At 35.5% G+C, this 15,498-nt stretch overlaps 2 protein-coding genes across 6 annotated transcripts in view; one reads left to right on the plus strand and one right to left on the minus strand.

Moving 5' to 3' along the window:
- LOC148948433 (uncharacterized) overlaps positions 1-6,375 on the minus strand; it is a 52,907-nt gene extending 46,532 nt beyond the window's left edge. The window contains exon 1 of one of the 5 annotated variants that reach the window (XM_089094355.1): positions 6,272-6,375. Coding sequence is in view for 2 of the 5 variants with exons in the window: in XM_089094353.1 (XP_088950479.1) it covers positions 2,329-2,346 (18 nt within the window). In the remaining 3 variants the exon portion in view is untranslated. Of the gene's footprint in view, positions 1-2,328; positions 2,349-5,902; positions 5,971-6,229 lie in introns of those variants that run through there. The other 4 variants (XM_089094357.1, XM_089094356.1, XM_089094354.1 and 1 more) reach the window with 4 other exon arrangements.
- Positions 6,376-6,438: 63 nt separating this feature from the next.
- LOC148948434 (SOSS complex subunit B1) overlaps positions 6,439-15,498 on the plus strand; it is a 71,211-nt gene continuing 62,151 nt past the window's right edge. Inside the window, 1 exon segment of the mRNA XM_089093928.1 lies at positions 6,439-6,582. Coding sequence (XP_088950054.1) covers positions 6,483-6,582 — 100 coding nt within the window. The 5' untranslated portion in view covers positions 6,439-6,482.

The following is a 15,498-nucleotide window of genomic DNA, read 5'->3' on the forward strand; positions in this document are numbered from 1 at the left end:
CAATCCCAGTATTGTATATTCTACACCTCCCTTATATAATATATCACATAATATGGAACCAATTCTGATTACAGATACTTTGGTTCTAAAGGAACTGAAATCCCTCAAACTGAATAAATCTGCTGGCCCATATGGCATTCACCCCTGTATCCTACACAAATGTTGTACAGTTTTGTGTCAACCTCTTTCCCTGCTGTTCAAATTATCATTAAATCTTTCTACACTACCTCAGGATTGGAAAACTGCACACATTATTCCTATTTTTTAAAAAAGCTAGAAAGGACCTTGCTGAAAATTAGCAACCCATTAGCCTGCCATCAACAGCTGTTAAGGTTCTTGGAAGAACCGTTCACCATGTAATTTTTAATTGTCTTAATGTTTCCACTGTTTCGTATAGTTCAAAATATAGGTTTCCTTGATAGAGATCTGTTCAGACCAACCTCCTTAGATCATATAGTCACATCACGAAGTTACGGTAGGCCGGGGCGTCAGTTAACAGGATGCTACTTAACCTTTCTGAAGGTTTTGATAAAGTGTGTCACAAGCGACTTGCAATTAAATTGCAGGCCATTAAGCTGAAGAGAAATCCCTGCTCTGGATCCTTGATTTTCTTTATTTGCAAAACCAATGTGTTCAGTTGTTTGATGACTCTGGAGATCATACTCTTTCTTCCTCAACGTGTGTTCTGAGTGGAGTTCCTCAGAGAAGTGTCTTGGGTCCTAAATTATTTAATATTTTCATCAATGATCTTCCTTCCATTATCAGCAGTAATTCAACTCTTTATGCAGATGACCTTAAGCTTCTTGGACCAGCTTTGTCCTGTGAATATCATGCCCTGCTACAAAATAATCTTCAACTGCTGGGTCAAAGGGCTGAGGTCTGGCTTCTTGAATTCAATGTTGCCAAGTGCCATATCATTCACTTAGGCAATCAGAACCCATGCCACTCTTATTTTTTCTTAGGCCACCCACTCTCCTCTGTAAATAATAAGCAAGATCTTGGTGTCAATAGTGACAATGAATTAAAATTCAGTATTCACGCAAAGAGGTCTGCTGCTGGGGCTAGTTTAAACTTGGGTTTGATTAAGCATACCATTTTCACTTGTTCTTCTAAAGGCATCAGTCTTCTTTATAAGAGACTTGTGCATCCTAAGCTTGAGGTTGGAATGTCACTTGCCTCTCCATATTTTAAAAAAGATATAAAAGTTCTTGAAGATGTGCAGAGATGTGCCACTAAAGTGATATCTGGCATGCAAGAGCTTTCCTATCCTGTAAGACTATCAAAGTTGAATCTCTCTACACTTGTATACAGGAGAAATAGAGGGGATGCCATTTTAGCCTTTAAGTTATTGAGGGGTAACATTCTCCCAGCATTAATCCCTACTGTTAGTACCAATTCAAGAATTAGAGGTCATCACCTGAAACTATTCAAGCAGTCAACAACTTCTGGAGTCCATACTCAATTCTTTTCAGCTCGTAGTGTCAATAATTGGAAGAAACTGTCTAATGAATCTGTTGATGTTTTTAAACAAAGGCTAGATGCTCAGTGGTCCTCCAAAGAGCATAAATTCAATTGGGATGCTATCAAAAATGGAACAGCACCTGGTCAGCAGTGATTCTTGCATACAACTAGTCATCACTCCAGAGCTCTACAAGGAGAAATCCTTAGATTGCTCCTAGCTGCAATTTAAGGTTAATGAAGGCTAAAACTCTCCAAGCATTTCCTATTGTTAGTCCTAATTCAAGAACTTGTCATTGGCTGAAACTTGTAAAGCAGTCTACCCTAATCAGAGTCTGCACTCAATTGTTGATGCAACCTGCAAAATACTTGATAACTTCAATTCAAGAGAGTCATGCATACTCCCGCCATTTAAACATTTGCCTCTCAATTTATTGGACTATCTGTCTTGGCTTTTCTCTGTCTACAATTAGCCATATCTTGATGCAACCTGCAAAATACTTGATAACTTCAATTCAAGCATATTGAAATGTATTCATATGAAATCATCAGAATGAATCTGTTGATTTTGAATTGAAGTTATCAAGTATTTTGCAGGTTGCATCAAGACATGGATAATTGTAGACAGAGAAAAGCCAAGATAGATGGTCCAATTAACTGAGAGGCAAATGTTTAAATAGCTGTTTGAGAGCCAAATGGTAAATGGTGGGAGTATGCATGACTCTCTTATTGGACACATACTCGTTTGTTAGTTTTTGGAAAGGCATGCCTGCCTAGAGTCTCAGGCATGTTGACCAAGATTTTAAAATTGACTTAAGACTGTTAGACCCCCTTTACCTCATTCAAAACAGAATGAGGTAAAAATTTTACCTCATTCAAAACAGACATAAACAGTTCTTTGTTTCTTTTCAAGGGAAGATCAATAATAGATCCAGCAAGCCTTATCAAATAGCAACAGTCTCTAGTTTGTTTGTATTTTCTGATGAAAGTGAAGATCAGTTATTAGTATAAGAGCTATCTACAAGAAATGCCAAAAATGCAGAAAATTTAAAATTGGTCTATGAGAATTTAAAATGGAAAAAAATAAACCTGGAGAGTTACAAATAACTTACATTAGAGACTTAAAAAATGGAATGAAACACATAAATCTGCTTGTCATAGTCTTAGAAATGGGTTAGTAATTCTGAGTTTTGCTTTCTGTGTGTTAAGTTATAAGGTAAATGTATTGTAGAAAAGTAATCTTTGGGATAAGTTTTCCCTTTTTTAAATAATTTTCTTACTGAAAGATGAGCATGACACTATGCACCTCTTAACATTTACATGATTTCTGCCTTTACAAATATGTCCTTCTTTGAACTTAGATATGACAGAGGGTTTATTTGATTGGAAATTGGAGTGGCTAGTGCCTTTTTTGATACTCCAAAGTGATTGGAAGGCAACTAACACCCCTTCCATGCCCACCATTTCCCTAAACACATTCAATCAAAATTTTGAGATAGCCATTTTGTTCAGCATAGTTGATTTCCAGACAGAAATTTTGTTTTTGAGGAGGACAACCCCCCCCCCAACCACCCTCAGGGCAAGGGTTATATGTTATGCCCTGGGGGCACATAAGGTTTTCATAGAAAGTATTGCCATAGTAAACTTCAAAAGCAGATCATTTGATTGGAAATTGAAATGGCTAGTGCCCTTTTCAACAGTCAAAAGTGATTGGAGGGCATCTAACATTCCTTCCATGCCCATCATTTATCCAAACACATTCAATCAAAATTTACCCTGGGGACATATAAGGTTTTTATTGAAAGCTTTGCCTTAGAAACTTGAAAAAGGGCATATTTGATTGAAAAGTCAAAGGTTTATCACCCTTTTCAATAGTCAAAAGTGACTGGAGGGCAACTAACCCCCTTCTCATGCCCACCTTTTCCCCAAACAGATACAATCAAAATCTTTAGATAGCTATTTTGTTCAACATAGTTGAAAGTTTTGGAAATTATGTAATTAAGAATAACAACCCCCCCCCCCCACAGTCCTCAATGCAAGGGTTGTAAGTTAAGCCCTAGGGACATATAAGGTTTTTCATAGAAAGCATTGTTGTAGAAACTTCAAAAAGGGCTTATTCCATGGGAAATTGAAATGGCCTTTTTAATGGTCAAAAGTAATTGGAGGGCAACTCCCCTTCTCAAGCCCACTATTTTCCCAAACACATATAATCAAAATTTTGAGATAACCATTTTTTTCAACATAGTTGAAAGTTCTGGAAATTATGTCTTTGGGATAACAACCCTCAGGGCAAGGGCTGTAAGTTATGCCCTGGGGGCATATGATGTTTTTACAGAAAGTGTTGTTGTAAAACTTCAAAAAGGACTCATTCAATCGAAATTAAAAGGGCTAGTTCCCTTTCAGTTGAAAGGACTGTTGAAAGTAATTGGAGGGCAACTAACAGTTGGAACGCTGTTGGAAGTGGTGTCCCCCAGGGCACAGTTTTGGGTCCAACTTTATTTAATATATATATAAATGACGTGCATAAAATCCTAAATAACAAAGTAAGCCTCTACGCTGATGACTTGAAACTTATCGGTCGTGCAGACACAGCGGAGAATATTAAGTCGATCCAAGTGGACCTTGATACATTCACTCACTGGACTAATATTTGGAGGCTTGAATTCAATGCATCAAAATGCAAGACTCTCCACCTTGGGAAGAAAAACCCACACACTCAGTACCATATGGATTGTAGGGATGGGTCCTGTAATGCTATTTTCAGCAGCCACATGGAGAGAGATCTTGGTGTCCTGGTAGATGACAAAATGAATTTTCATATTCATGCACAAGCAACTGTTGCAAAGGCTAACCAGAAACTTGACTAAATCAAAAGAATGTTCACTAGCAGATCCCCAACTGTTATGACCAAGCTATACAAGAGTCTAGTTCGACCAAGGCTAGAGTTTGGAATGTATAACGCATGCCCAATCAATAAGACAGACCAAGCAGCTCTAGAATCAGTTCAGAGGAGGGCAATGAAATGTATTAGAGACCTCTATGATGTCCCTTATCCATCCCGTCTCCGTAAGCTTAGAATACCATCTCTTACATATCGTCGCAAACGAGGCGATGTGATAACAGCATACAAGCTTCTAAATGCTGAGGATACCATTCCTGGCCTTTTCCAACCAGACAATTGAAATAGAACTCGTGGTCATTCTCAAAAGCTTTTCCAAAAACCAGCCAACACCAGACTAAGGAACAAGTTCTTCTCAAATAGAGTTGTCAGCTTGTGGAACTCCCTTAGTGAAAAAACAGTAACCTCTACCAGCGTGGATGCGTTCAAGTCATCAGTGGATAGGGAGTGGCTCAACAAACCATGGATGAACCATTTGGGACGCCACAGATGATGATTAACTATCATCACTGAAGCTGGCAGACACAGGATTCGTCCTATTGCTAGCAAGTGCGATTTAAGGTAATTTAAGGTAACAGGCCTCTCATGTCCACCATTTCCCCAAACACATCCAATCAAAATTTTGAGAAATTAATTTTATTCAGCATAGTTAAAAGTTCTGGAAATTAGGTCTTTTAGGATGACAACCCCCTCAGAGCAAGGGTTTTAAGTTATACCCTGGTGGCATATAAGGTTATTATAGAAAGTAGTGTTGTAGAAAGGCTTATTTGATTGGAAATTGAAAGAGCTACTCCTTTTTTTAGCCACTCCTTGTCCACTAATGACTTCAACTCATCTATGCTGGTAGAGCTCACAGTTTTTTCACAGAGGGACCTCTACAAGCTGACCACTCTAGGCTAATTGAATAGAAATTGTTCCTTTGTCTGGTATTTGCTTGTTTCTGGAAAATATCATTCCCAATGCAAATTAATTTAAAATTTTGATTCATTCTGATTCTAACAATATGTCTCTTTCTTAGCTAAACCTATCTCATTAGTGAGTTCATCTGAAAATTCACCTATCATAGCAACTTCACCCCCACCCCCCTTAATGCAGAAATATATACCCTGAATTGGCACATATAGGTGGGGGGGGGCTAAAATTCATTTCCAATAGAAATGATTGTTATATTTATAATCAGCATAAAAAAAGGCATCAAATGGTGTATTCACTTTATTCTTAACTCAATACCTATGCTTTGGTAAATATTGACCAAAAAAGGAAACTCAGAAACAATTATTGATTTTAGGCTAGGAAGAGCACAAAAAGATATAAAACAATGCATTTATTTTCTCTTAACTAAATTAGATGTGAATTGGAAGTCTAGGCTATAAATTTAACTAGGCTAAGTGAGATCTTCTTTCTTTTGGTTTTATATAGGCCCTATTCTAGGCCTAAATGTGGGACCATCCTAGGGGGAGGGTTTGAGTTGTGTGTTGTCACAAATGACCATGATAGGCTATATGGAAATATTATAAAATAAAGAATCTAATGGTATTAGCCTACCTTTATCATGTTAAAATATTTACTTCAAAAGTGCTGTAACTCTACTCAGTTAGCTTTTTTAGGTTAACATAATATTTTATAAGCTATGGGGTAGCAAGATAGGCCTATTTTTGATTTCTTGTTGAATAAAATTCATTTAAATGTTCAAAATCCATTCAATAGAGAACAAAAATTACATTTATTCCATAAACTAACAGAAGTACAACCTTACATGAGTAGCCAAGGCTAATAATGCAAATCTAAGTTTAGCAGGTCTAGCCTTGGCCTGTAGGATATTATAGCCTAGGCCTACCTTCTTAAAATGAATCTCGAGAGAAAATACTTAACCCCTTTTACCTCATTCAAAATAGAATAAGGTAAAAATTTAACCTCGTTCAAAAAGGACGTAAACAGTCCTTTGTTTCTTTTCAAGGGAAGATCAATAATAGGTCTAGCAAGCCTTATCAAATAGCAATAGCCTCTGGTTTGTTTGTATTTTCTAATGAAAGTGACGATCAGTCATCAGTTATCTATACAAGAGCTGTCTATACAAAAAGGCTAAAAATGCGAAATATTTAAAATTGTTACACGAGAATTTAAAATGGAAAAAAAGAAACCTGGAGAGTTCCAAATAACTTACGTTAGAGACTTAAAAAATGGAATGAAAAACATAAATCTGCTTCTCATAGTCTTAGAAATAGGTTGGTAATTCTGAGTTTTGCTTTCTGCGTGTGTTAGTTATAAGGTAACTGTATTGGACAAAAGTAGCCTAATCTTTGGGGTAAGTTTTCCCTTTTTTAAATAATTTTCTTACTGAAAGATGAGCATGACACTCTATGCACCTCTTAAAATTTACACGATTGCTTCCCTTTCAAATATATCCTTCTCTCCCCTCCTTTATGTGTGCTGGAAATGGCCATGAGCCAAAAGAAAGTAGGCTTGGCTATTTTGTAATTTGTGTTGTTTTTTTTCAAATCAGACTAGGCCTATCCATTTAGTACTCGGTAAAGTTCTACCAAATCATATTATTGACTTAGCCTATGCATAAAGTGAATATACCACTTGATGCCTTTTTTATGCTGATTATGAATATAATAGGCTAGCCTAATCATTTCTATTGGAAATGAATTTGAGCCCCCCCCCTATGTATGCCAATTCAGGGTATATATTTCTACATTAGGGGGTGGGGATAAAGTTTAAACTTACCTCCCATTTACATCAGAAACAAAATCTCCCCCCCCCCCCTAATGTAGAAATATATACCCTGAATTGGCATATTTAGGGGGGTCTGAAATTCATTTCCGATAGAAATGATTATTATATTTGTAATCAACTTATAAAAAGGCATCAAATGGTGTATTCACTTTATATGTAAGTCAATAATATGATTTGGTAGAACTTTACCTTAGTACTCTGGTATAGGTAAATATCTACCAAATCATATTATTGAGTTAGGAATAAAGTGAATACACCATTCAATGCCTTTTTTTATGCTGATTACAAATATAATAATCATTTCTATCAGAACTGAATTCCAGCCCCCCCCTCCCCCTTATATATTCCAATTCAGGGGTAGGGTTTAGAAATAAATACCCTGAATTGGCATATATAGGGGGGGGGCTGAAATTCATTTCCAATAGAAATTATTATTATATTTGTAATCAGCATAAAAAAGGGCATTGAATGGTGTATTCACTTTATTCCTAACTCAATAATATGATTTGGTAGATATTTACCCTGGTATAACCCTAGAAGACCAGCCATACATAAGGAAACAGGTAAATTTTTACCAAATTGTGTTAATGACTTATAAATAAAGTGAATGTACCACTTGATGCCTTTTTTTATGCTCTTTACAAATATAATAATCACTTCTATTGGACATTCAAATTTAAGCCCATTTTGAGCTCTTGAAAATGACAAAAATAAAAAATATATAGGGTGTAAAAAGGCTTAAAACATCTGTTCTAAACTTACTGTTTCATAATAAATCCTTTTTTTAATCCACAAGCACTGACTTTCCACAATTAAGTTGGATAAAAGAAAGTTATAAAATAAATTTTTTAATATTATGCTGTGCTGTTCTCTTCTTCCTTAACGTCAAATGTTAAAGGGACAGCAACCAAACCTTCTTGACCTGGTATTTCTCAGGAGACCAGAAGCTCTCCTCTCTACCTATTACATGCCCCTAATCAGGAAGAGTGATCATGTCACCATAGACATTAGAACAACATTCCTCAAAGTAACAAATTGCTACAGCAAGAAGATCTTTATTAGCAATGAGAAGATTAGAATGGATCTCAACAACATTAGATTGGACAACTTATTATCTGGTTCTCTAGAACAGCAATAGCAGTGCTTCAAAGAATTACTGATAAGCAAAGCAAATCAGTACACCTCAAGCAAGCTCATCCCCAAACCAAGAACACTTCCAATAATGACAAAAGAGATTAAGAGGGAAATCAACAATAAAAGCAGACAATGGAAGAAATATAAAAACACCACTCCCCTGAAAATAGAGAGAAATATTCCAACAGCCAGGACAAACTTAAAAACTTGATGTGGGCCTTGTACACAAGCTTTGAATCCTAACTCGCTGATGAAGCCAAAACAAACCCAAAGAAGTTTTGGTGGTACCTCTCTAGCCAGGACCACAATAGGTTGTGTATCAAAAACTGATAACAGAGCAAGGTGAAGAAACTACAGACACTAACAAGCTTGCTGACTTACTGAACCTACAATTTGTCTCAATTTTCACCACTGAACCAGATGGCCCTTTACCTTCCTCACTGAAATACGATGTAAAAGCCCCAATAGAGAGCACCATGGTATTTTCTACAGATGTCCTTAAACATTTACTGAAATTAGATGCTAACAAGTTGCCAGGACCTGATAATATACATCCCAGACTATTAAAAGAAACTGCAGAAGTGATAGCAGAGCCCCTCACAAGAATCTTCCAGGCATCACTTATCTCTAGAGAGCTACCAGTAGATTGGAAAGTAGCCAACATAATGCTGGTATTCAAAAAAGTTGATCACACCAAATCCAAGAATTATTGACCTATTAGCCTAACTTCAGCTGTTGTTAAGATACTTGAACATATAGTCAATGATTCAATTCTCAAACATTTAACCAAAAACAAGATCTTGTTGCCCAAGCAGCATGGATTCCAGTCAGGGAAATCAATCAAAACAAGCCTATTGGAATCATATGAAAAAATTACAAATCTAATTAACCAAGGACATCCAGTCAACTTACTGCTGCTGGACTTTGCCAAGGCTTTTGACAAGGTACCGCACATTCGATTGCACTCCCAATTGTCTGCCTCTGGCATCAATTCAGCTGTGATAGACTGGCTAATGAATTTCCTCACCAACCACAAGCAGAAAGTCTGCTTATTCAAGATAGGTGGCCAGCCAATCTACTCCCATGAGGCCATGGTAATGAGCAGGGTACCATAGGGAACTGTACTAGGCCCAACCCTTTTCTTGATGTACATCAACAACATCTTCAATCATGTAGATAATAGTATGCATTTGTTCGCTGATGATGCCAAACTGTTCACCATTGCAAATCCACAGACCATCCCACATGACATAGACAGGGTACAGGATTGGACTCAAGACTGGGTCCTTCAATTCATTACAATCAAATGCTGTATTTTGCACCTTGGACCCAACAACCCAATGGCTACCTACTCAATTTACAATCCCATCACAAAAACAAGGGAGCATCTAGAGAATAGAGAAGAAGAAAGGGACCTTGGTGTCATCATCAATGACAAGTTGAAGTTCCACAGACACGTTCAGCATGTTGTTTCCCATGCAAATTCCAGCCTTGGCCTATTAAACCGGACCATCAGTAGCCGAGATGCAACAATATTCATAAAATTATATACAGCTCTTGTCAGACCCAATCTCGATTTTGGCATGTTGCAGGTCCTTCTTATCAGCAAGATGTAAGGCTCATTAAAAATGTTCAGAGGTGGGCAACAAAGTGCACGAAAAGCCTAAAATCAACTTCATATGAGGACCACCTCAAGCAACTTAAGCTATCTTCCCTCATCTACAGATGCATGTGTAGCAATATGATGCTAACTTACAAACTTCAAAAAGAAAACTACCATCTTTAGCAGCAGTCATAGCACAAGCCATAATTACACAAGAGGACACTCCAAGAAGCTGCCAAAGTTAAGCTCCTGATCGAGAACCCATCAAATGTACTTCTCAAGAAGAGTCATAAACCATTGGAATCAATTGAAGGACTCAACTGTCAGCACTCCCTCCATCCAGTCATTCAAATGCCACCTTGACAAGGGGTGGGAGAAGAGGCAGTGGAATTTCAATTGGGAGTTCTCGATGCAAGAGCACTTCAGGTCTGGAGGATTATATATATATATATATATATATATATATATATATATATATATATATATATATATATATATATATATATATATATATATATATATATATATATATATATATATATATATATATATATATATATATATATATATATATATATATATATATTATGTAACAGTGAATATACCACTCAATGCCTTGTTTTATGCTCTTTAAAAATATAATAATCACCTCTATCAAATATTCAAATTTTAGCACTTTTTTAGTTCGTTTTTTTATACCTTAATATATATATATATATATATATATATATATATATATATATATATATATATATATATATATATATATATATATTCCGTGGTCTCCCATTGCCTTTCCTGTGCTCCTTAAAACAAAGTCCATCAAAATAATCCATAGAAAGGGGGATAGAACACAACCCTGCTTAACTCCTGATTTAATACAAAACCAGCTGCTAACCTTATTTCCGAAATTAACCACTGCAGTGTTATTCACGTACATAGCACTAATCACTTTAATGTATTTGGCTGGTATACCATACAAGGATAAAACCCTTACTAAAGCTCTTCTATCAACAGAATCGAACGCTTGCTCATAATCTATAAAACTGAGGACCAAAGATGTTTGAAAACTCAGGCACTTCTCAATTATTAACCCAAGAGTGAAAATTTGGTCGACACATCCTCAACCTTTTCTCAAACTGCACTGTTCTTCTCTTAAAACTTTGTCTATGGCATCTCTCAGTCTAAAAAGTATCACATTATTAAGTAATTTACTACCTATAGAGACCAGACTAATGCCTCGATAATTACCACACTCACTTTTATCACCTTTCTTAAAAAGTGGCTTAATTAAGGTTTTCCTAAAACCGTTAAGTACTTCTCCTTTTTCAAGAATCATATTCATAATCTTCAGTAACTTATTTCTAACCTCAGGCTTGATTAAGGTTTTCCTAAAATCTTTGGGTACTTCCCCTTTTTCAAAAATCATATTAATTATCTTCAGTAACTTATTTCTAACCTCAACGCTACCATATTTAAGAAACTCATTTACCACCCTATCAGCACCTGGAGCCTTATTATTTTTTAATCCTTTTAGTTCTGTTGCTAATTCCTCGTCACACAACAGATCTTCCTTCACATTCAAGGTATCACAAACTTTTTCATTTTCCTCTATATTTTTTCCTGCAACTCCATCTCGGTTAAGCAAATTCTCAAAATGTTCGGCCCATCTCTCTTTAGTTTTTTCCTTGTTGCTAATTGCGACCCCATTCCTATCTTTAACTGGGCCAAGTTGGATTGACTACTCCCTCTAAATTTATTGATATGCCAGTACAGTATTTTAATTTAATGCTGTCTAGCTGCATCTTCCAGATCCTTAGCAAATTTATCTATAGCATCCACATTACACTTCTGCAGCTGATATATTAATATTTCCGCCATTCCATCTAAATTCCTTATGTTTTCATATGATCTATCACTCAGATAATTCTTGTACAAAGCTTTTTCACTAATATTCTTAGCTGCAGTTCTAGCTTTCTTCCCTAATACACCTTCAGCAACTTCTCAATTTTTTTTTCTAAAATTATTCCAACCATCTTCCACAGTTTGAAATTTTAAACTCTCAATTTTAGTATTCAACTGTTCCTGGAAACTTTCTCTCAAATTCTCATCCTGGAGTCTACCAACATCATAACTTCCCGGGAGGTAGTTACCCTTCCAATATTTCAGCTTTAAATTAACCCTTGACACTACTAGATGATGATCTTTATTTTTAACATCAATAACAGCACTCCTATATACCCTAGTATCTTGTATTGATCCTGCCAGTCTTTGGTTTACTATAACATAATCAATAAGGTTTGCTGTCTTACCATCACGTGAATACCCTGTTAACTTTTGAGCCATTTTATGACCAAACAACATATTGGTTATAACTAGATTGTTATACCTACAAAATTGCAAAATTGCAATTGCAAATTTGGGTTTGAGATAGAAGCAATTATTATATTTGTAAAGATTATAAAAAAATACATTGAGTGGTATGTTCACTTTATTTGTAAGTCAATAATATAAACTGCAAAAAAAATTTATAAGTTAGCTACTAAGTCAAACTTGCGTAAATTTCTAGGTGGTACCATAATTTAGCTAAGATGAAAGTGAAAATGTTGTTTGATGCCTTCTTTTATGCTCTTTCACAATTCAATAATTGCTTCTGGGGCTAGTTGCATCTTGAGCCCTTAAAGGGGCCCCAAAGGTATTTCATTTTTGTAACCACATAAAGAAGTTATCAACGCTAGTTAAGCTAACCTCATTTTTTAGGCAACTCAATATAAACCATTTTCCTACCATTTCAAGGTTTCAAATACTGTCGACAAAAATAGTGCTGAATTTTGGAATTTGAAAATTTGCGATTTACAATTCAGGGTATATATTTGCACTTTAGGGGGATGGGTGAATTTTATCATAACTTTGCAGTGGGTCATATAATTTAGCTAGGATGGCACTATAATTTAGCTAGGATGAAAGTGAAAACATCATTTGATGCTTTTTTTATGCTCTTTCATAATTCATAAGAAATACCTTTGGGGCCACTTTAAGGAGTCAAGATGCAATTAGCCCCTGAAGCAATTATTAAACTATGAAAGAGTATAAAAAAAGGCATAAAATGACATTTTCACTTTTATCTTAGCTAAATTATAGCACCACCTAGAAATTTACCCAAACTTGTTGACAAGCTATTGTCACTATACAACCATTGAAAGAAGACAACTCTTGTTAATGCCCTGTTTGGCATGTTCATTGCATAAAATACTGTTGATTAAGTAGCTATGGATGCGGGTAAAAGCTTTTGCGATAGTTGAAGAATCTCTTGTATTGAGCCAGTTGCAATCTTGAGAAGGATTATAAATTATAGACTGGAATGTGACAATTTTTCCTATTTTATTAAGGTGTCATGTTAGGTGTCATGAAATTGACACCTAAGTACCCAGACAAACAAAGACAGATATACAATGGCAAAACTTATTATTTACATTCAAAATGAAACAAAATTCAGGAAAATTTCAAACAGCTAGGAATCATGGCAAATAAATTTATCATTTTTTTATATTTGTTTCTCCTTCAGTTTTTTCTTTTTCTTTATGGGCAGATAAGAGGAATAATCCACTAAAATAGTTGTCTGATATTGTACTGCTTGTCCATGTTTTAACTCTTCTTAGCATGCTGAAAATTATACACATGTTTAAGAGTGGTCTGGGGCGTATTACAATGTCATAATAGTTGGGATTGACCTATTTTTATTATTAGAAATTGGGCCTTGGAAACAAATTATCTACAGACCCAACAAAATTGCAAGAAATCCACTATAAAAAAAAAAAAAAAAAAAAAAAAAAAAAAAAAAAAAAAACCAGCAAAACATTAGAATGAATGTTCAACTTATAATGTATATTAGTACTCAAAATCTATCTGAATTGAAGTTTGTGACATGAAAGTAATACTATTTCTGTGAGAAATTTAATACCCTTAAAGAAAAATAGTTTGTAAAGATCAAGATATTATTAGAAAATGACAAGTAATGATCATTTTATTTCTGTAAGAACCCTTTAATTCATGGCAATACAAAATAAAATATTACATTCTAAGTAACATAAACACTAACAAAAATACACCAAGTAGACCCCCTCCCTTTGCCCCATGTTTTCTTTTGTACTGTCAAATATGACGGTATACATATTGTGCCTTTCTGCATATTTGAATATGAAAGCCAATTGTACTTAGCCAGCCACTCATGAATAAATGGTCATTTTCCTAGAGCAAAATCGCCTTTAAAATTGTAGTTTTTGTCAGGCTTCCATGATTTGGTGAGCAACAAGAACCTTGTTTCATCGTATATTTCTCATTTAATATACAACCCCATATCCAATGAATCCGGGCTGTCTTCTGTTTCTAATTTAACATCAAGTTCAGAGATACTTTCAGGGACTTACGATGTACTAGGAACAGGGTCCAAAAGGTCATCTGTTTTCAAACGTTTGCTGAAAAGATGTAAGACACCTGTAAAGAGCATGTTCAATTAATATAGCAGCATAACAGCCTAAATTGAGAAATCCATTAAGCATTTAATGGAAGCAGTTGAAGAAGAAGAAGTTGTTGCAGAAACTTAAAAAAGGGCACTGCTGTTAAATAGAAGAAGAAGGGCACTAGAACTTCTGATTTCAAATCCAATGAGCCCTCTCCAAAGTGTATAGTTCCATTTGATTGAAACTGAGAGTTCTAGTGCCCTTTTTAGTAGTCAAAAGTGATGGGGCATATAAGGTTTTTATGGAAAGGTCGGTCGTATAAACTTTGGAGAGGGCTTCTTGGATGGGAAATAAGAAGTTCTAGTGCCCTTTTTAAGAGTCAAAGTGATCAAATGGCAAATAGCCCCCTCCCTCTCATGTCCTATATTCCCCAAATACGTCCGATGGAAATTTTGAGACAGCCATTTGTTCAAAAACAGAACAAAGATCACATAACAAGGACTTTGGGCCTGGCACAACCCCCCGGAGCCTGGGCCAAGGGTTGTGAGTTATGCCCCAGGGGCATATAATGTTTTTATGGAAGTGGTGGTTGTGTGAACTTGAGAAAGGCTTATTTGATTGGGAATTTAAAGGTCTAGTTCATTTTTAAGAGTCAAAAGAGATTGGAGGGCAAGCAACCCTCCTCCCAAGCCCATTAATTTTCTAAATATATCCAGTCAAAGTTTTGAGATAGCTATTTTGTTCAACGTGGTAGAACAGTCCAGTAACTATGTCTCTAGGAATATTGAAGATGTCAACCCCCCACAGTTATCTAATTGGTCCATTATGCTTTAAAACAAAATCAAAAAGGCACTGTGTGTATGGCTGCCAATAAGACACATCAGCAATATTTCAAGAACGACTAAGGGTATTGAGTTGAAACTTTTGGAGCTACTTACAATTTATACAAATCAAGAGTGTAAGTGTATACAGGTTCTCAAAATGCATAGATAGAATTTTTGGGAATGATATTATATTTTTTTTAGGTCAACTTGAGGAGGTATAAAATAGAATTAAACAGTACTATCTGTGTCAGGATTAAACATTGATGAAAAAGTTCCTCCGCCATACAAATAGCAAGCCAAACTATGAACTCATAGAAAACAAAAGATATAAAATATTTTTTCTTTCCATGAATAAGGCTATTTCAACAAAAAAAACGAACA

Source organism: Artemia sp. Qi Xiang Cuo, chromosome 9 (assembly GCF_049724085.1).
Source record: "Artemia sp. Qi Xiang Cuo chromosome 9, ASM4972408v1, whole genome shotgun sequence".
Classification (NCBI taxonomy): domain Eukaryota; kingdom Metazoa; phylum Arthropoda; class Branchiopoda; order Anostraca; family Artemiidae; genus Artemia; species Artemia sp. Qi Xiang Cuo.